At 41.8% G+C, this 25,712-nt stretch overlaps 2 protein-coding genes across 4 annotated transcripts; one reads left to right on the top strand and one right to left on the bottom strand.

Annotated features, from left to right (window-relative positions):
• Positions 1–479: 479 nt before the first annotated feature.
• LOC147179976 (ATP-dependent RNA helicase DDX3Y-like) lies at positions 480–21,784 on the top strand. Of its 3 annotated transcripts, XM_086069004.1 has the most exons (20): positions 480–814; positions 2,422–2,473; positions 2,724–2,771; positions 2,985–3,038; positions 3,125–3,331; positions 3,433–3,535; positions 6,934–7,050; positions 7,368–7,467; positions 7,547–7,682; positions 7,762–7,859; positions 10,532–10,630; positions 10,790–10,950; positions 12,451–12,595; positions 12,659–12,803; positions 12,955–13,005; positions 13,462–13,643; positions 13,727–13,844; positions 15,822–15,975; positions 16,075–16,199; positions 17,161–21,784. In XM_086069004.1, the coding sequence occupies exons 1-20, from the start codon at positions 770–772 to the stop codon at positions 17,238–17,240; spliced, it is 2,220 nt and encodes a 739-aa protein (XP_085925130.1). In that variant the 5' UTR covers positions 480–769; the 3' UTR covers positions 17,241–21,784. The 3 variants fall into 3 exon arrangements, with proteins under 3 accessions (XP_085925130.1, XP_085925131.1, XP_085925132.1); XM_086069005.1 differs by lacking the exon at positions 2,724–2,771; XM_086069006.1 differs by lacking the exon at positions 12,955–13,005.
• Positions 21,576–25,709, bottom strand: tgds (TDP-glucose 4,6-dehydratase). Its single transcript, XM_086067085.1, has 13 exons — positions 25,686–25,709; positions 25,619–25,635; positions 25,455–25,521; positions 25,232–25,300; positions 25,031–25,121; positions 24,809–24,957; positions 24,308–24,406; positions 24,156–24,215; positions 24,007–24,050; positions 23,775–23,940; positions 23,656–23,711; positions 23,326–23,423; positions 21,576–22,751 (listed from the first exon to the last, which is right to left on the bottom strand). The coding sequence occupies exons 1-13, from the start codon at positions 25,707–25,709 to the stop codon at positions 22,570–22,572; spliced, it is 1,122 nt and encodes a 373-aa protein (XP_085923211.1). The 3' UTR covers positions 21,576–22,569.
• Positions 25,710–25,712: the final 3 nt, after the last annotated feature.

Genomic DNA, 25,712 nt, shown 5'->3' with positions numbered 1-25,712 from the left:
AGTATTTATTTAAAAACTGCATTTTGTGTTGTCTTTGATTATCATTGAAATATGTTTGATGATGGGAAACATGCAAAAATAAAAATAACAATACTAATTTTAAAAATCAGAAAGGGGACAAACACTTTTTCAACAACAGATGTTTTGTCCATATGGCTTGATTAAAACAAATTAACATGGCCTTTATATTTCTTTTAAACGTAATTTTATTTTGGTTTGTAAAAGGAAACTTTCCTTAATATTAAATGGTTAGAACTTTTTTTGTACAGTACTGAAGTTGTGACCATTTTTTTCTGTGCAAAAATGATACCCAGATAATGTGATCCAATTCGTTATACATAAAACAAATATTCTCTCCCGACGATAAAACACCTTCGAAACATGAGATATTATTTTGTGATTTCTAGTTTGTTTTTTTACACGTTCTACTGGACTTTTATGTTACCTTTATTTTTCAACCCTCACCGGATGTTTTTTTTTTCCATTTTGTTCACGCGTGCTTTCTTAACACATCTTTATTCCCAGCTGTAGAACAAATCGACATCAGCTGGGTTTGCATCAAGTCCCACCTTTGGTCAACAACGTAGTGGAATTTTAAGCAAACTTCACCGTGCGTTCTGCAAACGGTCGGCTATTCTTCCAAACGTGCCGAATATCTCTTTTGTCGCGGCGAGGCACGCGACAAAGGGGCGATAACGTTACATCGAACCCCGGCAAACAAAGAGGTCTTTTTCTCAACGTCAACATTTTTCCTCCATATTCCATAGTGATGAGTCATGTGTCCGTCGAGAATGTCCATGGTCTAGAACAACAGGTAAGCAGCTCGTTTGATGTTGCTTGTGGCGTCATGCGGAGAGAGAAAAAAAAAGTCTTAGAATGATGTTAGCATACCGGCTAACAACCGCTAGCGAGTTGCTATCGTGCTAGCATTGGGTGCGCTTCAGTCACTACAAATGCGGTGTGGTCAACCTGTTATGCATATTTCGGCCCAATATTTTTTGACGTACTGTTGCATTTAACGTGATCACAAATACATTTACCTAAACGTGTTCTTGAATGAAACGTTATAGTGCTCACAAATTGGGATTTAGTGCAGAAAAGCGATTGCAAAATAACAGTGGGCCTCCGTCGGCGCCCTCCGGTGAGCATATGAAACGCATCCATCCGCTATTATCTTGACTGCGTTTGTCTTGCAGCTCGACACAAAATAAAATGGAGGTGCGCTAAAGCTTCGAGCCTGTGGAGTTGGTACGCTCGAAATGCTGCATTAGACAGCGCGACACATTTTTTTTTTTTTTTGCAACAAGCTGTTGTACGGGTTTTGTACTCGCATACCTAATGAAAATGCTCAATTATTTTGCGTCACGAGCGACGTAGGAAAATGCATCTGACTGTCAACTGTGCTTGGTTGAGCCAAAATCAAGAGATTTCGAAAACAGTCCTCATATTGCCCAATGAAATAAATAGGACGCAACATTGCAGTCATCGTTTAATTAAGTGATATCTGATATATGTTCCCAGTTGCAATCCAAGACAATTTGCTGAAGGTTTTAATGCGGAATTGAATCCCACGCACTGGTGAATGGCACATATAGTTCTGAGCAAAAGTCTTGGCCCACCTCTCATTTCACTTTTTGTCATTAAGGATTTCCACCATTTAGGTTATTGCTGACATTGTAGTGTTGTAAAGATAGTGTACTGGCGGTCTTGCTATTAAATAAATTTAGATTTTATGGAGACCCTTTTTTTTCCCATTACAATGTGATTTCTCATTATAGCCTATAAAGCCTACCTACCGAAATGATGATGGCATGTTTGTTTGTTTTTATGTGTTCATTTTTCCTTTCGGACAATCATTGTGACAATTTTCAACATACAATTTACAACATACATAATTACTGAGGGCTGATGGGATGAAGCCAAAATTTATTAGTTCCCGTACCCAGAGTACATTAGGGCGCAGATTATCAAGATGTTGATTCGTCGAATATCTAGTTGAGTAATTATCAAGTTGTTGATTGATTCCATAAGTTCCTCTTCCCGGTGGTATTTGTTGATCAAACGTTGAGGCATGTGGGAAGAGCATTTCACTTTTATACCCGGTGCCGCTGGCATTGATAGATAAACAAAAGAGATAGTACATCATTTGTAATGAATAATTGTTGGAAATTTTAAGTGAAATTGGATGATTTCCCACAATACACCTGATGGCATAACACATTGGCTGGGAATCATGGTATAGATATTTTAGATTTGACTTAACTTGGTCATGTACTGCATGAAATTGAGGTATAACTAGTGGTTCCTTGAGATACTGTACATATGTGTGACCCTCTTTTTGGGGTGGGATGGGGGGGTGGGGTCTAGGGTTTTGACGTTTATGACGCAAATCTTTGCTAATACTTGTGTTTCCATCCCCAGCTTGCTGTCCTAGACTTGAATGTGGCAGACGGACAAGGTGGCGGCACCAACAGTAAGCACTTTCTATTTTCTTTCATGTTTTACCTGTGAGATCAGTTGGGAACGACAACCCATGCTGATAAAGCAAGTGATGCCTTGGAGATATAGAGGCAACTGCATGCAGCCATAATTTGGCGCTGTGTGTGAATGTTGCGCAACACCGCCACCATTTATCACGTTGGGGATGCTTTTAGGTTTTGATTGTATGTACCTGCCCTATACTGATTATTAGAATGAGGCTGATGTCTCTCTCGTGTCTGCAGGAAGATACATTCCTCCACATTTACGGAACAAAGATGGTCCTAAAAATGGTGAGGAGCATCTATTTAGTGCTTCTTCCAAAAAAAATACTTTATATGAATCATAGAGGCCCCACGTGACTCAGAATGCTACGTTTTAAAAAGCTACTAACTTGCTGCATTCACTTCACTGCTCTCTCGACAAAGTGTCCACGTTTCACCTTTTTATTGAGTTGCATTTGTAACAGGTGAAACCATTGGTGAATTATTCTCTCCTTATTCCAGGAGGAAATGTCTTTGCTGCCAGGGCAGGCTACACCATCGCACCTGCCGCCGCCTGTAAGATGCCTTTCGTCTGAACTTTGAGTCGCTAGTCGACAGTTATTGAGTTACAGTTCTCTCTCTCTCTCTCTCTCTCTCTCCAGTTGGTTGGGATGGAGCCCGCGGCAACTTTGTCAATGGCTACCATGACAACCGCATGACTGGCGGGAACGCTTACAACCGTGGCCCGCCTCGCATGGAGCGGGGCCGAGGGGGCATGGGCGGAGGCGGCTATCGTGGCAACAGAGGTGGATCCTTCAACCCCATCAACCCCGCTCAGCCAATGACCTTCGGGTTGTATGAAAACAAAGGTAGTGATCCTGTTTGACTGCGTGTAAACATTGACTCGAATGCTTGCTTGAGGAAACCTGACGTCTTTTTTTTTTTTTCTTGTGTTCTACGACCTTGTCAGACGCTGGCGGTTGGAACACTGCCAAGGACGCCTACAGCAGCTTCGGCAACAATCGAGGCAAATCTGCTTTCTTCAATGACAGAAGCAATGCAAATCGTGGACGGTGAGATGATAGTAAATTTCTCCCTTTCCATTTAAGGCCAAGCTTGATGAAAGTTACTGAATAAATGTGTACAAGTAAAGTGTAGCCTCGATTTACTGACAGTTCCCCCGACCTAAGAGTTTTATTTTAGTTGCAAGCAATTGCTTGGTCAATTTGTTTTTGCGTATGTGTTTTTTGTGCTTTATTTTCTAGCAAGATTCGTATGCGGCCCGGTTAAGCCAAGTGAAAAATGAAACGCCAATTAAAGGGGAAGTCAGTTAACTAACAGTAAGAAATAAGAATAAGAAAATTATTACTCCAAATAATAAGCTATTAAGTTATCTGCCAACGAAACTTAAATTTACCTGCAAGATTTTGAAAAATAAGAAAATAATACTAGGCCCACATTAACCACAGCGATCTTGAAAATAGTATTTTTAGACTAAAACCAAGTAATATTGACTTTTTTCAAGCTGTCGAACACAAAATTCCTACCTACTCATTTATGTTTGGCCAACTTGGCCTGAGTGTCAAGGAGGGAAGTAACGGGTCCCATTTTTAATTGCATTTGGGTATGACCCAGCCAGGGATTGAACCCACAACCTCCCAGTGTGAGGGTAGACACTATACCACTAGAACACCGAACTGGTACTATATTTACTGGAAAGAGGAAAAATGGAGTTAATAATTATAACAAAACCACAAACTAATGTTTTTTTACAAGAAAACATTGCTTACAATAAAGTGCTATATTGCACTTTTGTTTGATTGTTTTCACTCCCCCCCATTTTTTTTATTACTAGATTGTGCAAAATCTTTCAATAAAATAAAAAATCGAATTATGAAAGCCCAGTTCAGGGCCTTCGATGTTGGTTAGTCATCTTAAAATCTGTAAAATGTTCGTTTTAAGCCTCACAGTACTTAAAACTGTCTGCATACACTCAAGGCTAAGGCTGCTTGATCAAATAAGATAATTAAGTAATAAGTATCTTAACTCTTTGACTGCCATAAACGTTATAAAACGTTTAGCATAAACCTAGGGAAGGGCGCCGAGGACGTTAAAATACGTCCCCTATGTTTTTTTTTTTTTTTTTTCAAAAACGGGTGCAGGAAAGCCTTGGGCAGCTGTGCTGAAAGTATCAGGCAGATATGATTAGTCAAAGACTCGTTTTGGCCCCTAGAGGGCAGCGATGACTCTCTTTGCACAAGGTTGGATGGGCCGCCCACCGTGGGCGTCAGTAGAAGACGTGAGGCGGAGCTAGAGTGTTGAGGAGACAATGGCTGATCCAAGCCACAATGGCTTGACCAAGCAACCGGTTACAAGCAGCTCACGCTTGAGCATTTTTTTCAAAGACGGAAAGCATCAATCAATACTAAAAAGCGCATTGATGTCGACATGATGATGACTCCGAGCTCTACGCCAAAGTTGGAAGCTTTGGCGCGACTGTTACTATCACGTAGTAAGCCTCACCGGCTTAGCGCGGCTAGCGCTGCTAAGGCCGGAAAACGCGCACAATAGCCGGCCGGGTACTTCTGCACAAGCGGACATTCGATCGGGCGATGGAGAGTTGGCATCGACCAATGCAGATTGATGATGATGATGATGATGACTGCGAGTTTGACGCCAAAGTTGGAAGCCTGGACGTGTTTACGATCACGTAGTAAGCCTCACCGGCTTAGCGCGGCTAGCGCTGCTAAGGCCGGAAAACGCGCACAATAGCCGGCCGGGTACTTCTGCACAAGCGGACATTCGATCGGGCGATGGAGAGTTGGCATCGACCAATGCAGATTGATGATGATGATGATGATGACTCCGAGTTTGACGCCAAAGTTGGAAGCCTGGACGTGTTTACGATCACGTAGTAAGCCTCACCGGCTAAGCGCGGCTAGCGCTGCTAAGGCCGGAAAACGCGCACAATAGCCGGCCGGGTACTTCTGCACAAGCGGACATTCGATCGGACGATGGAGAGTAGTCGAAAAGCATCGACCAATGCACATTGATGATGATGATGATGGTCACTCCCGAGGTTGACGCCGGAGTTGGAAGCATTGACGCGGCCGTTATTCTCTCGTCATAAAGCCTCACCGGCTAGCGCTGCTAACGCCGGAAAACGCGGAGCTGCACAAGCGGACATTCGATCGGACAATGAAGAGTACCCCGAGTCCAATGCATATTCATCGGAGGAGCGGGTACAGTCTGATCACGGAGAAGACACTGTTTCTGGACTACGATGCCACCATGAATGGAGTGGATAAAATGGATCAGAACATCTCCTACCACCCGGTATAGCAACTGAAGGACACGGGGAAGCGAGACGTAACGAAACCGTAGCATGATCCTGATATTAGACTTGATGACACACTGCAGTATATAATTGCTATTCCCCGGAAAAAAACGGCCTGCAAGAAAGTGGCGCACGCGAAGAGGCAATCTGTTGTGCAAATGCTGTTGCGTCTCCTTGCACGCAGGAGAGTGTTACAAAAAGAAAAACTGTCGTTGAAACATCCACATATTTGTAAATAGCACCACAGTTGCACACATTTGTAAATAGTTTGCCAAATTGTTGTCAAATTGTTACACTGTTGAATGTAAATAAACGTATTTTGCTATCAAAAAACACTTTTTCATTCTTGGTGGTAGTGTTTTATAGAAGTAAAGCACTATTTAGGTGTTTGTGGCATCATTCATGGACAAAAAGAAGTGTAAAATTCACTAGAATGCATGAAATAATATCGTTTCACTAAAAGCTTGATTTCTCCGTATTTTGGTCCAACACAGGCGAAATTGGGTCAAACTAACCATTTTCTATTGTTGATTACTAAAGAACGGAATAAGGTAGAAACAAACTCTTTTTTTCTGATGAAAGATGAAAGTCTTTCATTTGGTAGTACGTGTGTTTCCATAGTCCAAACAGAACATTTTCTGTGGACCTTGAAAGATCAGTCAAAATGCTTAAATCGGCTGGCACTGACGGCATCCCTTTTCTGAAAACGTCTGGCAGTCAAAGAGTTAATAAGCAGAATGATCTTGTCTGACAAAGTAAAAATAACTTGTAAAAGCAAAATAAACACATTTCGGTTACATTTAAGACATAATATCTTACTTGAGTAGCAGTGTTTTCTTTACAATAACATGTTCTCTGGCGCTCACTAATGGGGTACAATGGTGGTACAACAAACGATTATGAATCATTTTTTGGGGTTGACTTCCCTGGAGCAGATGAATAATAGCATTTCAGTTGATTGCAATGTGGAAAATGTATTGGCCATACATGTAAATTGAGTGACGAGCTTGGTCAGGGAACAAATTAAACCGTTAAGTCAAGGTACCAGGGTAGTTGAAATCCTATTTGGAACATTGTAAAGGTTGCGGATGCTCATTTGTTAGACTTAACTGTATTTTTTTTCCCCCCCCTTAGGTTTGACCATGGTGGTGGGTACAGTGGTGGCGGAGGTGGAAACAGCCGCTGGGTTGAGGAGCCCTGCACTGACGGAGACTGGTCCAAACCGACGCCACTCAACGAACGGCTTGAGCAGTAAGTGGGACCGATGACAGGCTGAATAAGGAGGAATGTCAATATGGACTTGTACTCCAACAACGTGTGCGGTCTTGTGATATCCAATACAACAGCTTTTTTTTCTGGTGTATTTAGTGAACTTTGTCACTGTGCTGCGCGAAGCCGTTCATGGTGGCTAGCTGCCTTTTGGTAATGACTGACGGATTAGGAAGTAGCCTGCAAACTAACTTTATAAAGCCACTTTTTTTTTTCTTTTTTTTTTAAAGCAGAGCGTTAAATATGCTTGGACAATAATCCGCAAATAGTATTCAACTGGTCCTCATTCTTCTCTCTAGCGAATTGTTCTCCGCCAGCAACACTGGGATTAATTTTGAAAAATACGATGACATTCCTGTCGAGGCCACTGGGCAGAATTGCCCTCATCACATTGAGAGTGTAAGTCAGAATGGAATGTCTGTTACTTTAGTTTCACCTGTTTTTGTTTGCAAGTGTGGCCAATGCACGTGTCGTGTAGTTCCAGGACATCGACATGGGTGAGATTATCATGGGCAACATTGCCTTGAGTCGCTACACCCGACCGACCCCTGTCCAGAAATACGCCATTCCAATCGTCAAGTCCAAACGAGACCTCATGGCCTGCGCGCAGACAGGTATGACGTCCTGCAATAAGTCTTAATATGCAGAATCAAGACGGACGCCACACAACATTTTGCCATGTTTTGTGCGTAGGTTCTGGGAAGACGGCGGCATTCCTGCTGCCAATTCTCAGCCAGATCTACTCTGAGGGACCAGGAGATGCTCTTAATGCAGCTAAAGCCTCTGGGCAGGTGTGGAATTATTTTTTTTCACTTCCACCCCCCTCCCAAAAAAAAGACAATGCCTTTTGTTTTTATTGTAAGCTAAAAACATTTGGGGTTGACATCAAACGATGAGTATGAGACAAAAGATCAGCATTTCAGCTTTTATTTTCAAGTCGACACAGAAGGATATGATATACAATTTAGAAGCTTGCACCTTTTGTTCAAATGCATCCATTGTGAGCAAAAAATATGGATTGCACGTGACTGCCTGGTTTGTTTTGTTGCCTTGGTACTGTAGAACTTAGGTTTTAGATTATTCAAGCAAACTGTACAGAATGTCTACGCCGATCAGTTAATTATGTCAGAAATGCAACCAGAATGGAAACCAGATAGCTGCTTTCAGGGATGTTCAGTGGTCTTAAGGCACAGTGTGTAGGATTTAGCGCCATCTAGTGGTGAAGTAATAATTAATTCATTAAAAAAAAAACACTAATAATTTAAATAAATATGAAGAAAAAAAATTCTGTCACATCAACGTACATTTAAAAGAAATTATCGTCTGTCTGGTAATCTAATTATATTATATAGGTTATGCCGCACCTTTCGGGAGGCTGACATGATCGCCGCCATTTTTCTGCTACGGATACCCGAAGGAGAACAACTTCGCGATTGTAGTTTGGCTTGTGAAGTGTGGTCTCTCTGACGCACTGTAGTGTGAGTGCCTTTGAATTTAGGCCATTGCATTCTATTGGTTCACCACTAGATGGCACTAAATTCTACACACTGGCTTTAATGCCTTTTGGAGTTCTGCAGAAACATTTTGTCTTCCACATAATTGTCATTTCCTTCCTCATGCAGCAAAACAAATGAGGAGCTCATCAGGGGTGAAACTGAGGAAGGTTTTAGACCTGCCATGTCAATCTCTAGACTTCAACCCTGTAGAGCATGACATTTAACACATCTTTTATGTGAAACAATGTTTAGAGTTGATAGCAAAAAAGTGGCATTAGCCTAACTGTTCTGATACTTTTGGTAGGGTGTGTATTGGCATTACAGCCTTGACTGCATTGGATCCAAATGTGACAATCACTCACTAGCAAATCAGCAAACCGCTACCACTTAGAAGACTTGAAGGGCTCATATTATTCAACTTTTCAACATGCTAAAATAGTTCTCAAATGTGTCAAAGACATGTCTGTGACATGCATTCATCAAAATTGACTTTGAATGTAATATTTTTGCAGTCCCTAAATCGGCCAAAAAACGCTCTGTTCAAAACAGCCTGTTTTAGGGGTGTGTCACTTTTATGTAAATAGCTGCGCCAGGCCACGCCGAGGCCATGCGAAGGGGCAGTGATTTTGGTCATGGTAGCCATGTGCTAATGTTGTGAATGGAAACGACTGGCCATGGGAGCAGAAGAAAAGAAAAATACAGACATGTCTTTTACGCATTTGACAACTATTTTAATATGTGGAAAAGTGGCATAACGTTTTACCGTAAGAAAAAGTAGCATAACGTTACTACAGAGACTATGTTGTAGTTTTAGTTTGTGATTGTTTAGGCAATGGTTATTTTGCCGTAACCGGCAAATCTCCCGCAAATGTTATTCTGCCGTGAATGTCTCAGATTTGCCGTGAATGCTTGTAGACATTTACAAGCGGCTATGAATAACGCAAATGTGCACATTTAGGCCACTGCGCGGTCGCAACGTGCAAGCCATCTCGTCGAGACCACTTAGCGGCCGGTTAGCATCGCAAAGTCATGCCGACTAGGTGGCGAGTTGCCAGTCACGGCAAATTAAATTAACCACCGCGGATTGTATCTTGACAAAACAATACGCAACCGCTTCATATTATCCAACCACCGTCTGCGTTATCATATCTGACCTCTTGTAACCAAACAACATCCACACGACAAATGTAGCCCGCACTTTAGGCACTAAAAATACACCAGTAATATGGTAGAAGGTGCACATCTCTTATTAGAAAGGATAGGAAGGAAGGCTAAATCAAAAATGTTAAACTTATGTTTAAACGTGTGGCAAATTCAAGTCTGAACAGGCTTTCACTAACAAAACAGTCCTTTGAGAAATGATGTCGGTACACGTCCTTCAAAAATAAAAGTAATCCACTGTCTTCTCAAAGACTTGGGACGAAGGAAGCAACCACTTTTTCTTGGTCATTGTTTCCCCTCTCCACGGAGCATCTGCGAGCAGGGAGAGAAAAAGAAAGGGCACTGTCTGCTTCTCGGATTTCAGTAGGTGTGACAAACCTTTAGCAGAGGTGGTGCCATGAACCCGAGGGGGCTCGGTCGAGTGCACTTCCGTGTCTTTTTGACGTCACTAAGTCGCGGAAGTTTAATCTGCCCGTTTGAAGCACACATTTTAGAAAGGAGGAGAAAGCTAAAGAAGTCGCGGACTGACTTTTTTCATACCTGGTTGGATTGTAGACAGGCCGGGGATGCATATTACTGGTAGAAAACCCCCACTAAAGTGCATTTTCATACTATGGGACCTTTAATAATGTGTGCCATAATTTATACGTTGTTGTCCTTGGTGGAGGTAGACAGTATGCTCAGCTGTACTGTCCTTATTTCTTTATGTCAATTTAGATTCAATTTTCTCTGACACTGATGTTAATCTACCACCTACAAACTGCTGTTTATTGAATACCGTATGATAATTATTCCACTAATTGTAGGAGAATGGAAAATATGGCCGTCGTAAGCAGTACCCCATTTCTCTGGTCCTGGCCCCTACTCGAGAGTTGGCACTACAGATTTATGATGAAGCCAGGAAGGTAGGTTTCCATATAATATGTCAAATAAAAAATAATATTCACAAGTTTACCCTTTTTTCTTGTTGAACTCATTCAGCTAAAGTCCTTTTCATCAGACTCTTACCCAGTCAAATTCTGCATTGAAAGGCGTTTAAAAATAACATCATTCTTGTGTTTTAGTTTTCATACCGGTCCAGAGTGCGTCCCTGTGTCGTGTACGGAGGAGCAGACATTGGCCAGCAGATTCGAGATCTGGAGAGAGGGTGTCACCTACTGGTGGCCACCCCCGGAAGACTGGTAGACATGATGGAGAGGGGCAAGATTGGACTTGACTACTGCAAGTAAGATATGGACAGTAGACCTCCACTCGGGAGTTTGACCGGTCCACATTAGTTTACGTTTTAATGAACATACACAATTTTACTGTTCGTGTATCAATGTAAAATAGATGAACATTCCCTCCAACGATATTCATATTCAGAGGTGGCAAATCCAGGTCCAGGAAGTAAAAACCCTGCCGCAGTTTGTCTTTAGCCCCAGGTGTTAGCTAGCTAGCTAGCTAGCTCCTTAGCAGGTAAATGAGTACCATGGGAGCTAGCTAGGGAGCTAGCTAGCTAGCACCTGGGGCTAAAGCCAAACTGCGGCAGGGTTTTTACTTTCTGGACCTGGATTTGCCACCTCTCTTCATATTGCATTTGATCAAAAATGTAATTTACAATTGAATGCTCTTACAAGAGCACAATCGAACTATTATGTGAACATTGAATGGGCAACAACAACAAAAAGGGACTAATAAGCATATGTACATAAAATGGGATAAGACATTTTACACGTAACAAGGCACACTTGCAAGATTAAGGCAGCTAACACTGTACTTCCAGTTAGTACTGTTATCTTGAAACCTGTTTTCACCATTTCTGGTGCACTACTAAGATGACTGACGCAAACTTGAAGACATCATTGGTAATTGTAGAAGGATTTCCCATCATGCTTTGTTGCCGTTACTAGTAACATGTGATTGTGTTTTGCCTCTTTTATGTGTTATTTTTGTTCAGGGTTTAGGGGTGTGAATTGCCTAGTACCCTTCGATTCGTATCACGATTCATAGGTCACGATTCGATTCAATACCGATTAATCCCGATACGAATCTATACATTGATTATTTCTATTATTATTATTATTATTTTAAATTTAGAAAATACTAATCAAATTTAGAAAATACTAATCAGTAAACTTGTACATGTACACTGTAAGATTTGTATGAAAATGTATTTATTTATCTGAAAATTCATTACAATTGCAGTCTGTTTCGTGTTTGAACAGCACTGAAATGAAATATTAAGGCTTAATGTTCCATTAAAATAACATTCTTCCATGCTTAATGTGTAAATCCTAACCCTAAGTAAGGCGTTTTGTTGAATATTCCCAGAAAAAAATGAAAAATCGATTCGGCCGCATATTAAATCGATTCGAGAATTGCGCACTGTAATATCGCGATATATTGCCGACTCGATTTTTTTCCTAACACCCCTACAAGGGTTAATATAGTTACATTGTTATTGTTTCTATTTGTGGATTAAAGTTTTGCTAAAGTTTGTTATTGAATTATTATAACATGGTGACACCCTTAGTAACAAAGGCAGGCAGTCAGTGCTATATAAAATATAATAGCCTATAGATGTAGCATTGGAATTCCAGTTAATTGACAATAAAGACGTGCACGCTCTTTGAAACGAACCCACCGGGAATTGTCCCGCCTCTCCAGATGGCCCAGGCTGGGCCTGTTTGCGGTCGTCTTTGGTTGTCTTAAGTTTACAGCGCGACGTCTACTTTTGCTGTAGGTACCTTGTCCTGGATGAAGCGGACCGAATGCTGGACATGGGCTTTGAGCCTCAGATACGGCGCATCGTCGAACAGGACACCATGCCCCCGAAAGGCAGTCGGCAGACCATGATGTTCAGCGCCACCTTTCCCAAAGAAATACAGGTGCGAGCGTTCATCTCTGTTCTGACTGGAGCAAAACCTTGTAACTCTTGCTTCTCCCTGCAGATTCTGGCCAGGGATTTCCTGGATGACTATATCTTCCTGGCGGTGGGACGAGTGGGCTCCACTTCAGAGAACATCACTCAGAAGGTGGTTTGGGTGGAAGAGAGCGACAAGAGATCTTTCCTCCTGGACCTGCTCAGTGCCACAGGTGAGACTGTCGCAACGCATCATCGGTCTTCTGTCCCGGTAGCAACGTTCCACATACGTGCACAAACGCAGACACAAAACGTGCTTCCTGTACTAGTGTGAGGGCAAGTGCAGTAGTTGGTGTTGATGGTTTGGTGTGGTTTTATCCCAAGTCATCCCCAGCGAAGTGCAGGACAATACTGGAGAGAACATGGAGAAGCCTGGTAAGCTCTTGACCAGAGAAACTCACAATCACAACGTTTTTTTTTTTTTAATTGTATTTTTTTGTAACGACAAGTTTGCTTACCTGCCTGCGGTTCTCATCTTAGTGTGGTATCTCATCGGTTCTGTGCATCCTGGCATGAGTCGGATCTGTAGTCGAACATGCCAAAAGTTTCTATTCCAAAAGTCATCTATCTGTTCAACGTGTTGCTTTTAATCAGTGGTCATGGTTCTTATTGATATTATTTTTGATGTATTTCTGCTTGTTTTTATCCATACGTCCTGCAGTGCATGTTTTTCATTTGTCATCACCAACATAAGCAGCCGTAATATTTCAACAGAGCTGGCTAAAAGAAATATATTGTTGTAACGCGATCCTCGCTTGTGTTTTGAAGCTCATTTGCGAGTGAGATATGCGAGTTAACCCTCCGTTGTTTCTTTTCTTTTTGGACGACTAGGCAAGGACTCGCTGACTCTGGTTTTTGTGGAGACCAAAAAAGGCGCCGACGCCTTGGAGGACTTCCTGTACCGAGAAGGTTACGCCTGCACCAGCATCCATGGCGACCGCTCCCAGAGGGACAGAGAGGAGGCTCTAAGCCAGTTCCGATCTGGAAAATGCCCCATCTTGGTGGCCACAGCTGTCAGTAGCATTTCAATTGAGCAAAATGCAAGCACAGCCCGTTTATGCGCGTGTTTTCACAACCTTCTTTTGCTACCACTCAGGTCGCAGCCCGTGGTCTTGACATCTCCAATGTCAAACACGTTATTAACTTTGATCTGCCAAGTGATATTGAGGAGTACGTCCACCGAATTGGACGCACAGGACGAGTAGGAAACTTGGGTAAGATTATCTGCTTGTGTCACTGTGAGTGCCCGCAGTAGTCAGGTTTCCATCCAATTGTTTTGAAAAAAAAATGTAAGCGAATTAACTGAGAATGCGCAAAACACACATGCGACTTTTTTTGCAAATATTGAGAGGGGACTCTGCCGCTGTATGTGGCGATATACACCACCGAGATGTGATCTACCAGCAATTTAAAAAAAAGAAGAAAAAGACCAGGAAGCTTTTGTAATTCTTAATAAACCGTAGCGTTTCTTTGCTGTTTTCCATCTAAAATAGCATTAATATTCGCTTCTTTAATTCCAAAAAGATTTCTGTTTCGTCCTCCCGCCAAACATGCCTTACTTTATTGTCCGACATTTCCTTCTTACTACAAACGTACGTGTGACGTAATATCCGGTCAAAACGTGCGACGTGTATCCGGTCTTTATTTGCAAAATCTGTTTCCATAGCCAAAACTTGCATTTTCCTTTTTTCGACACGCTTCAAAATCCACCCCCTCCAAGCATAAAAATTTGTTTGCGAATTCTTGAAAATTCTAATAAAAATGGGTTGATGGAAACTAGGGGTGGGAATCTTTGAATGTCTCACGATTCAATTCCGATTTTTGGGTGTGCGATTCGATTCAGAATCCCATTTTCGGTTGAGAACGATTTTGGATTCAAAATGATTTGATTGACAATGATTTTTTCTTCAATCTATAGATGTTCAAGGAATTGTAATGATCTACTCCAGTATGAATCGCTAATGCTAATTAGCGCGCTACTCGCGGCACTTTTATCACTCAAAAGAACGGCTCCACACTGCAAAAAAACAACTTTTATTGGAATAACTTGATCGTGACTTTTTCCTTCTACTCTCTAATGTGGCTACAACTTAACAGTGTATTAGACCGCGTGGAACCACACTGCCCCTAAGTGGCCAAATCGGGTACAACATGAACAGCGCTCCAAATGAAGCCACACACAAAGGCAAGACAGTATAAAACATGGGACATTTAAAATCGATTCTGAATCGTACTAATTGAGAATGACAATTCTTATGAGAATCGATTATTTTTATTTTATTTATTTTTTGGGGCACACACACCCCTAATGGAAATCCAACTAGTGAGTGCTCATGCTTTTAACCAGTGGTTCTCATTTGCCACCTTGGGAACTGTTTTCCACTATTTGGCTGCGACCCACTTTTATACAAGTGGAAAACATATTGGCACTGATCTCTTCTACTTTGGAAAAGCGTTTTTTTTTCAAATTAAAATCAAGTCCAACCTGAGATTCACTTTGAATATTTCACTGGGATGATGTCCTCGTTTTGACTAAATCAGTCACCAAACCTCCACTAATCATAATTACATTAGCTGTTTGTATGCAAAACACTTGATAAGGGTGCCTTCTTGTGCCACTCTTGACCACATTTTCTTGCGCCCCTGCGCGCAAGCTAATTCATTGCGCGCCATCCGTAGCCTTGTCAGTGCCTTTGAGGACGCCTTATTACTACCCGTTGGCAACACTTGACAATCACTGCTTCAAAGCGAAAATGTTGTCCAAATTTTTCTCGACAATAATTTGCTCTATGCACCCATTCAAGTGTTAATGTGGCATTCTGATTAAAATTGTGTTTATGAAATATGAATTAAGCAGAAAAAGGTCACCAATTTTTACCCAACTCGCCATTTTGCCACTTGACATCACAGTGCTCACCTGTTTTCTAGGTTTAGTCATGTCACATTCGCAAGCTGAGCCCTTTGGCACTGTGATGCCATTTTCAGTCAACAGCAAGTGGCAAAATGGCCGCCCACTGAGATGGATACAAACTGGTGGATTTAGTTGCGTAATGCATGTTACACAAATGCATTATTGATCAGAATAGTGTTTTTAGACTAGTGGGGGTGCATAGAATATAATGTAAAGAACATTTTTGAATTGGCTGCCCTTTTAAACGAAAGAAAACACAATGATACATTTTCCCCTTCAGGACTGGCCACATCGTTCTTCAATGACAAGAACGGGAACATCACTAAAGACCTGCTCGACATCCTGGTGGAAGCCAAACAGGAAGTTCCTTCATGGCTGGAGAGCCTGGCCTATGAGCACCAGCACAAAAGCAGCAGCCGCGGACGCTCCAAGAGGTCCGCACACATACGCACACGGCTTTCCGTGGAGATGTTGCATGCAGTCCATAACAAAATCCATTCATGCTTTGGTTGAATTTTGGATTGCTTTTGCAGGTTTGCCGGTGGTTTTGGAGCTCGTGACTATCGTCAGACGGCCGCTGTCGGCAACGTTGGCGGCTTTGGAGGGCGTGGCGTTCGGAACCAAGCAGGACATGGAGGAGCCCGTGGCTTTGCAGGAGGTAGGGTTGTGATTTTGTTGGCAATTTGAGTTCATGTTAGGAAAATATCAACATGACCTCTGTCTTTGCTAGTGTTAATTTCTCCGATGGAAACTAAACCAAAATAATTTCGTCAACACACATTTTCACCGGACTAAAACCCTCATTAATAAACAATAAGTGGGACTAAATCAGTATGCGTTTTCGACGAGACGAAAATGTACTTCGCTTAATCAAAACTGGACCAAAAAGTTATGGACATTTTAGTTCATGACGAAAAACGAGAGGAAAATTAGAGGATTTTGTGAAATCTTGTCTCTGCTAATCTGTTACTGTGACACCGTCATGTGACATACACCCTTTCAAATCTGCAGCTAGCGAGTGCAACATGCACAAAAACATGGGACAGACAGGTGGTGGATTTACGGTGAAAGGTAAAAAAAAAGAAAAGAAAAAGAGTTAATTATAGTTATAACGGAACATTAATCCAACGCCTGTAACGTTCCAACATTAATGTTAATACGACCGCTAACTAATGCTAGCTAATTTACTAGCTCATAGCATGGAGCCATAGTAACCACTTGTTGATATACTGTAATTGTGTTTCAAGTTGTTTTTCATCTAAAAGATGAGAACATTTTATGTGAAATACTTTTAGATACGAAATATTCAACATTGTCTGCTGACAAAAAAACGGGTAAAATGATTGTCCTGACTAACACGAGACTAAAAAGTTGACAGTTTTGTTGACTAAAACTAGACAAATAAAATAGTTTTCTTGGACTAAATTAGAGACTAAAATGCTTGATTTATAGTCGCCTAAAAATGGACTAAATAAAAAACGGGATGAGGTTGACAAGCCGTCCATTTTCTGAACCGCTCATTCCTCATGTTAACATCTAACAAGCGAGATTGAAACTGGACTAAAACTGAGACAAAATTGAAAAATGACGGATGAAATTAACTCTAGTCTCTGCTGCAGGTGGCTTTGGAACCTTCTACACAAGCGACGGCTATGGCGGCAACTACTCACACTCTCAAGTTGACTGGTGGGGCAACTAGACTATTAATTCTCTCACACACACACACACACATTTTGTCCCCTCCCCACTCAGCTGTCTTCATTTCTCAACTCTGTTGTCCTCACTCCATCTGCCGCCCTAGTCAATCAACATTTAGAAGCTATGTGCATGCGATTATAAATATACTCATGATACCGCACCCCCCACAACATCCCTGGACAGTGTACTCTAAACTTCTTTCATGGTGAAATCTCACAACAGACTACATGGCAAAGGGATTCTTCCATTTGGTTCTTTTTCAACATTCCCCCCCCACGCGGGATGCTTTCTTTGTGTCACTTTTCATATTTGAATTTTGGCTTTGACGTGTTTTGACAGTCGAGCCTCTCCCTAACCTCGGGTCATCTTTGTGTTTCACGCATGTCCGACGTACAAGTAAAACAAAAAAAAACAAATAAAAAAAAAACAGCACTGCGACATGAAACTAATTCAGACATAGGAACTGGCTGAAGCGCCTCATCTGGAAGAGAGGCCACAAATATTATTCTTGTTTTTGTTTTTTTAACCTTTTCTTTTAATTGAAGTATGGATATGCAGGTTTCTTGTCTTGTAAAGATGTCTGAAGAGACCCAGGAAATTCTGGGATGGAAATTTGAATGCTAGCAAGCATTGTTGCCCGTCCCTTGAAATGTCAGCGAACAGAATCATCGGACAAAATAACAACAAAGTCAAATCATTTGTTTCTGTACTGTGCCTTCAAGAATTCGAGCTTTTCTTATTTCTGTTCTGTGGAAAAAAAAAACATATTTAATGTCATGTATGGGTTTGTTATCTTGATTTCTCTTTGGAAGGAAACAAGCTAGACTTGAACTAAATCAAACCTTGGCAAAACTAAAGTTAAACTAACTAAACTTGGTCAAACTGCCGTGAGGAAACCCAAACGTGATTCCTCATCCGGTCCGCTTCTTAAAAGCATAAAACCTTTGTGGCTTTGTACTTCTAGAAATCGGATGTCAATCCTGCAGCTCTGCTTTGAGCTTGAAGTCAAGGAGTTCCTCGCAGAATTGCCAAAAGTTGGTATTTCAGCAGTTGGGCCACTGAGGACGAATTGGACTAAGCAGTGCAGCAAACTTGAACACATCAGACTTTAAGGGTGTATTTTATTTAATTTTATTTAATTGTTTTAATCAAATGGTGAGCTTGCTGCCTCTGGGTCGTTAAGTCTCATCAATCAGTGCCCATTTCTGTTGTGCCAACTCTTGGCGTTCCTATGCTCCTGGAAACTTGACTCCGCCTCCACCCACAAACTTTAAAGCCCTTTTTGGCCAAAAGCGTCTTTCAAGGGGAAACATGACTAAAAAAGACTCCGAGATCCAAAATTCCCTGCTCACTCTATCCTGGAGAGTCACATGAAGAGTTTTCTCTTTAAAAAAACAAAAACATATTTATCATTCCAGTATTGCTTTGAGTGTTTTTGGATTTGCTGTGGTCGGGTTGAATGCATACAACACCGGGCCCGAGTGTTTCCCAGCAGAGCAGCAGAGGTTCAGAGGGGGGAGTAAGATGGATAGATTGTTTACTTTTGAAGGTTTGAGATTGGCAAACTACTAAATGATGATGATGATGATGATGATGATGATGAGCCACATGGCGAGTTGGCCCGCGAGACAACAGAACACGCATTCAGGCAAAAGCAGCAAAATGAGGACACATTTGCACGCGGCCCTGCTGAAGAAAACAATCCCACCTTGCATTCGGAGTGGAACGGCAAAAATCAGGGTGTGAATTTTATTTTATTTACATGAAGAAATTCACATGTAGATAACATGTAAATAGTTGAGTGAAAATGTGCTTGTTCACTCAGTGCTGGGCTCCGCGTTGCCCAGGGAGCTGAGTTCAGTGGACAATTTGATTCCAATAGAATTTCTCAAAATGGCAGCCAAGCTCTGGGCTAAGACCATTGGACATATGCAAGTGTTGTTGTATTTTTTTGGTCAAGCAATTTAGACATGCAAAAACAAGTGTTGCAGTACAATAGAAGTTTTTTTTTTTAGTTCATGCTATTTTTTTAACCCCTTTTTTCCTGTCCTCTGTGTTACACTGGGAGGTTGTGCAGTTTGTTGGGAGGTCACATTCAATGTAGTCCCTAAAAGCAGAATTTTGTTGGGGGGGAGCTCATGCGCGCCATAACGAATCCCATGAAACGTGCTTCTCGCTGTCGTGACGGGATGAGCTTTGCACAGAATGTGGTGAAAGACAGATTGACGGATTTGGGGCTGAATTTCAGTCCGCGGCGAAAATGACAGATTTGACCACAGGGGCTGTCATGTGAGTGACGCTCACTTGACACCAAGTAGACGGTGGGCTTGCAAATGACAATCGGCAGGTTTTGGTGCCACAAGCGCCGCCCACTCTCCGTTAACTTCCGTAGTTCATTCAACAGAGATCTTCTTGTGGTTTGCATGCACTTTGCTGTCATGAACACTGACGTGCTCGGTGAAATTCTTCCTTCCAGGCTGAAGAAGTGTGTGTGTGTGTTGGGGCTGGGTGTTCTCTCACACACACACGCACACGCTTGTAACTTTTAGTTGACTTTAGCTGCTTGTAAATGTCTCAAACCTGTAACCTAACGTTGTTTATTACCAGCAGGTTATCCTGCTGATTTTAGCATTTAGCTTAAAGCACTGATTGCACAGTTTCAGGCATAGCTGCTGTAAGCCCCCCACCCCACCCCTGCTTTTTCTGGGTCTGTCGTTGCCCTCTGGTGGTGACGCTTGGTACGTCACACATAGCCTCCATAGCCAATCATTTACCTTTTGATGCCTTAAATTCAAGACGGATAGTCCTAATACACTTGATGGTGTTGCCGTTGAGTTGTTTGTGTATGGGTGGCACCACCGTGGCAGAGAATTCCGAGCTTCTGTGGTAATTTAGCAGACTCTAGAGACGGAAGAGGTGGAACAATTTCATGGTGCTATGCTCCCTTTGCTGCGGCCTGCAGGCCTCCCGTTTGTAGAAAGGCTGAAAAATCCTATTAAGTTTTTACAAAGCTCTTCAAATGTCTTCTGTAGCACAGGTCCTCCAACGCCTCTCAAGAGGAGTGTTTGTAGTTGCCAAAAGGACGACACATCCTCCGTAGTGATATAAGAAAATGCGTGTGTGTGTGTGCGTTTGCGTGCGTGTGGGAAAGGATGTTACAGATGTGAATCTCTGTTTGTGGAGACCGGTTTGAGTTGTAGTTCAGATTAACGGCAAGATCCAGATGTTTGCACCCAAAGTTCTTGTGTCTACTTTCGCTAGTTTGTGTAATTTATCAAACATTTTTGAGAAATATTTATTTTTATAAGCCTAGTGCAAATGTTTAAAAAAGAAAAAAGAAAAAAAGTGACTTGACCAAAAGACAGTGAACAAAAACACTGGCACATGAATGTTGAATGTCATTGGTATGAGTGAAAATTTCTATTTTTCTGGGGTAGTGTGAGCTTTTTAATAACGGCGTCATCGGATTTCTCTGCGTACGCCGCGTCACAAGCTGTAATGGCAAACTTTGACCAAACAATTGGACCTCCCACAGCATCAGCAGTCACCGGCTTTGCAGCAGATGTAACGTATGGAGAGAAACCGATTACCTTCAAAGTCTCATTGGACTCAGATCCACCGACCTGTTTGTTCAACAGGTTCCGATGCCAATTATGATAATAATAATAATACACCATTAGCAGCCATTTTCAATTGGCCCCCCAAAAATTATAATTTGAGACTTATTGTATCGACTATGCCAAGGTTTGGATTAAATTGTAAGAATCAAAAACCATTTTGTAAAAAATAAAATAAAATAAAAAAAGAATGAAAAAGAAAAAAAACATACAGTACAAACATGTCCAGATTCGCTCCAAGTCAGTTTTTTGTTGTTCATTTGTTTTTTGACACTTTTCCTTCCTGTTGATACCCTTTGTGTGATTGTCTATCAAGTGGGGATGTTCAAAGTCTATAACACAGAAGTTACTGTGGTTCTATTGCTATGTTGTTGTGATCTGCATATTCTCAGGCACAGTGTGCTCATGCGCTCACTGCTGAGCGTCCGGCCAGTCAGGAAATGGGCAGTCCATGTATGATGACTCGGTGTAGCGCTTCTGCCTCTTTTGCTCCAGAATGCAACGGGGGCCACAGCACATGCCCCCAAGTCGGTGGCACGTCAAAGATATGCAGCCTTTTGTATTCCAAATTTTGCTAATGTAAATTGATGGCCCTTTAAATAAATCGTTGAAGGAAATCTGGGGAATGAAAAAAAATAAAAAATACAACAGGCAGACTGAGGTGACAACAAAAACTTTTATGGTTTTATTTCATAAGGTGATTTAAAAAAAGATGTTCTACTCCCAGTGCATGAAGCCTGATGTCACCATTATTGACTGGCCAGACAGTTCAGCGTGGACACACAGTGCCACAAGCCTGCTAGTTAGTATTTGCTTTGTGTATTAGTTTAGCAGTTGTGCACGAAGAGGAGCACTACACTAAGGAAAAACAATATTGTGCATCCGTTGTGATTTTACCACAATTAAAGGTTTGGATTTGCAAAACGAACCTGCTTTTCGTCCGTCTTGGCTGTCTGTACGCCGGAAAGTGGTTGGAATATTTTGTATGCAGTTAAAATATTGTCAGCTAAAATTTGGGGTAACCATTTCTCTTAAAGCGAAACGGCCGATGCGGCTCCGATGTTAAAAGTAGCCGCATCGTGTGCCAGCGGGGCTGAAATGTCTCACCTTCCTCGACCTTTGCTCCCGACAGCAGTGAGACGAGCACCTGGCAGTTACATTTATTATATTCAACGTTAGAAAAAGAAAGAAAAAACACTCCTACAAATTCACATTTCATTTCAGCTCAAGCTATAAATCCCACTTATAGATTCAATTACAACACACTTGAATCTTTTATTTGTTTTGTCCCCTTTATTTCAATTAATCCTTACAGCATTACAGCTCTGCAGCATTCACACACAACCCTTACAGAAATTGCATTTTTTATTAAACCAGTGTTGTTTCTTTAAACTCAACTTTAATTATAGAGCACTCTAAATACTGTACAAAAACATTCCCTCCTCCTTGAGCTGGTGTTTTGAGGTCAAAGTTCAGACGAGATATTGTCTGGTTTGAATTGACACACAGCTTAGGTAGCTTAATTTATTATTATTATTATTATTATTATATTCATTTCTGGTGTTAATTTAGGATCCCCCTCAGGAGGAGTTTTATAAAGTAACTGAGAGGGAAGACAACGGATGGACGGGAAATCAAAAACACCAGTTGGACCACCCCAAGTTAAGACCGCTTGTCCATGTCACCTGAGATAAAAGTGCTTTCACGTTTACTTCACAGTGCTTTGGTCAAGTGAGGCTGCGCCCCCTGCTGGTTGCTCCAATAATGCTGTACAGTACAACTAGAGGGCAAAGATGAAGTCTCCTGTTCGTTCATATCTTTCAACATGTTTAGAACTTCAGTCGGGTCTTCTGGTGTGTCCGACCAAAAGTCTGGGTGGTCCTGGTACCATTTGACTAAAAACAACAAAACACACAGGACATGGATGAGCATTAACTCATTCACTGGCAGCCATTTTCACTGAAGCAACCGCATTCGCTTTGAGCTGTTTTCCTGGATTTTGGCTGATTTTTGCAAGGCCCGCAGAATATCGTGTTCTATTGCTAGAAAAACATGGAACCAACCAAAAGAAAGATTAGAGTCTCTTCTTTCATCAGTTAAAAATGTATATATAAGTTTCCATTTTGCAGCAATTGGCATTAGAATATAGCTAAGTTTAATCATTATTCACAAATCTGTTTAAAACAGTGGGTTAAAGAGCTTTGTTGCAACATGGCCCTGGTTGATCTCTTATACTCTGCTGCCACCTGCAGGCCGTTTTTTGTCATAACTACCATTGTCTTAAGTGACCTCTTCAGGTTAGAGGCTGCATTAAAGCCTTCTGCATGCTCTAGCATAAAACCCCCCATGAAAAAACGTATAAAAAATGTCTTTGGGAGCATGGCAATATTTAAAATAGAACATATTTATACGTTTTTGGGAGCAAATGAGTTAATATTCTGGCTCTGGTGTTGTGTGTGCCTATTGTACCAGTCCGTTTGATGCCATCAGGCCAGGAGACCTCGGCCTTCCAGCCCAACTGCTGCAGCTTCTCGCATCTGATGGGGTAGCGGATGTCGACCTTTGGCCTGCAGAGCATTCTCAATTAGCGTCATACCGAGAACCGCATTTTCGCTTAAGTTGCAACCCAGATGGAAATTCAAAACAATGAAGAAAATGTGTTTGGCAGCTAATGAAGAGTTCTTCAAAAAAAGGAGCCCAATTTTTGGGGGGTTGACTTCCCCTTTTAAGCATCACTGTTTGAGATACTGATAAATTGATGATAAATGTGAAAGGATGAATGAGTAGATTTGGTCTCACCTGTCTGGCACAAACTCGAGCCAGTCGTTCAACTCTGCTTCTGGCACGTTTTGTACCTGAAACGCAAACCACAGGGTGTGACCTCCATTGGCTAGTTTGCAGTCTGCATGTCAACCTACCATCTTGACAAGTTCCCTGGCCAGTTGCACTATGGCTATCTCACAGTTTGAGCCGATGTTGTAAACTTCTCCCGCGATCCCTTTCTCCAGAAGCACCAGGAAGGCGTTGACCGCGTCGTCGATGAAAAGGAAATGGCGAGATTTGGGGCGCGTTCCCTGAATGGTACTGTCCAACACAGACGAACGCAGTCAGGACGAAGCTCTGTATGACCTTTCAAAATAAAACGCCTACCATTTCTTGCTCATTTGCAAGAGGGTGAGAAACTTGGGGATCACCTGTGAGTATAAGAACACCAGTCGATGATTACAATCCAACACTTTGACAGAAGTACCTGTACTTAGTTACTCCTCACTACTGCTACTGAGTCCGTTAGTTTGTACCTTCTCAATGTATTGCTGGGGACCGTAGATGTTGTTGCTCCTGGTGATGATGACAGGAAGCTGAAGACGGTAATCCAAGTTAATAATACCATCAACGCCGTCGATTGTGTCCCAATTTCTACGTCACGTGAAAGCAACTTCTTTCTATGCACCTTGTACTTTTTCCAGTACGACCTGACCAGGTGCTCCGCGGCTGCCTTCGAGGCGGAATACGGGTTGGAAGGCCTCACGGGACTGTTCTCATCAAACACCTGAAAACCGCAAGCGCATGATGAACGCATGTGTCATGACTTGCGGTGGATATAAAAAGTCTACACACCCTTGTTTAAATGCTTGTTTTGTGATATACCAAAATGAGACCAAGATATTTAAATCCGTTTCCACCATTGTGACCTTTAACCTGTACAATGCACACACCATTTAGAGCGCCTCTGATTAAACCCCCAATAAAGTTCAGCTGTTCTAGTAGGCTTAAAACTGTAAATAATTACCTCCACCTCGACTATGCCTCAGTTACAGCTGAAGAAAATGGTCGGTCCCATTTAAAAAAAAAAAAATCATATAAACCTGACATGAATCAAAGTATGTTGACTTTTTATATCCTGTAAAATGTCTTGCTAAAGCAACTAAATGACCAAATTAATCCTCCTAACCTCATCTAGACTCGATCCGTACACCTCATCAGTGCTGACGTAGATGAAGCGCTGAAGCCGGTGGCGGGTCCGACTGGCAGCCGCCAGCAAAACTCGAGTTCCGTGGATGTTTACATGCTGGAAAGTGGCTGGGCTTTGGAAGGATGAATCTGAGGGAAAGCCCAAGAAGACAATTGTGGTAAATAGTGTCGTGGCTGCCAAAATAACTGAATTGATGCTCACCAACGTGAGTTTTGGCGGCCAGGTGAAAGATGACATCAATGTTTTCTTTGTTGAAAATGTGGTTCACCAGCTGGGAGTTACATATGTCCCCCTGTTACACAAATACATAATTATGTAGACCGGAATTTAAATGGCTTTACATGCGACGAACGAATCATGCCTTCCCCCCCAAATCACTTCTCCAAAGGAGCAACTTATTACCTCGATAAAAGTGTAGTTTGCTCTGTCTTTAATGCGCTCCAGACTCTTTGGGCTGCAGCAGTAATCTAACTGGAAATAAATCACTTGTCCATCACACTTGAATTATCAATCATCACAGGTAGCGATGACGAATTTTCCTAAATCAAAATTTTCAGCCACAAAAGTCTCCCAGTATCAAGATGTGCGTTTACGAAACAATTAGAAGTTCATAATGAAAGCTTACATTATCCAAGTTATAAATTTTCCATTCAGGATGACTTTGAACCAGGGAACACACAAGGTGAGAGCCACTGTTTGGACAGAAGAAGATCTAAACAATAATGTACATATAGAATTTTTGTAACAGCATGGCTAATGTTACGTCAACTCACATAAACCCAGACCCACCAGTCACCAAAACAGTTCTAATGGAGTCCATCTGTCCATTCCATATGGCCCCCTTTAATCGTTTTACACGACTGTCTTCGGGTTGACTCATAAC

The sequence above is a fragment of the Leptonotus elevatus genome, chromosome 2 (assembly GCF_054856555.1).
Source record: "Leptonotus elevatus isolate MCC_2025b chromosome 2, RoL_Lele_1.0, whole genome shotgun sequence".
NCBI lineage: Eukaryota > Metazoa > Chordata > Actinopteri > Syngnathiformes > Syngnathidae > Leptonotus > Leptonotus elevatus.
This window is presented reverse-complemented; position numbering and strand designations above follow the sequence as displayed.

Excerpts from the sequence above, each read along its gene's own strand:
- tgds (XM_086067085.1), bottom strand. The coding sequence starts at position 25,709 with ATGAGTCAACCCGAAGACAGTCGT. Across the intron at positions 25,301-25,454 it reads AAATTTATAACTTGGATAAT|TTAGATTACTGCTGCAGCCC; the intron begins GTAAGCTTTCAT and ends ATTTATTTCCAG. Across the intron at positions 24,407-24,808 it reads ACGGATCGAGTCTAGATGAG|GTGTTTGATGAGAACAGTCC; the intron begins GTTAGGAGGATT and ends TGCGGTTTTCAG.
- LOC147179976 (XM_086069004.1), top strand. The coding sequence starts at position 770 with ATGAGTCATGTGTCCGTCGAGAATGTCCATGGTCTAGAACAACAG. Across the intron at positions 3,332-3,432 it reads CGGGTTGTATGAAAACAAAG|ACGCTGGCGGTTGGAACACT; the intron begins GTAGTGATCCTG and ends CGACCTTGTCAG. Across the intron at positions 12,596-12,658 it reads CCTTTCCCAAAGAAATACAG|ATTCTGGCCAGGGATTTCCT; the intron begins GTGCGAGCGTTC and ends TTCTCCCTGCAG.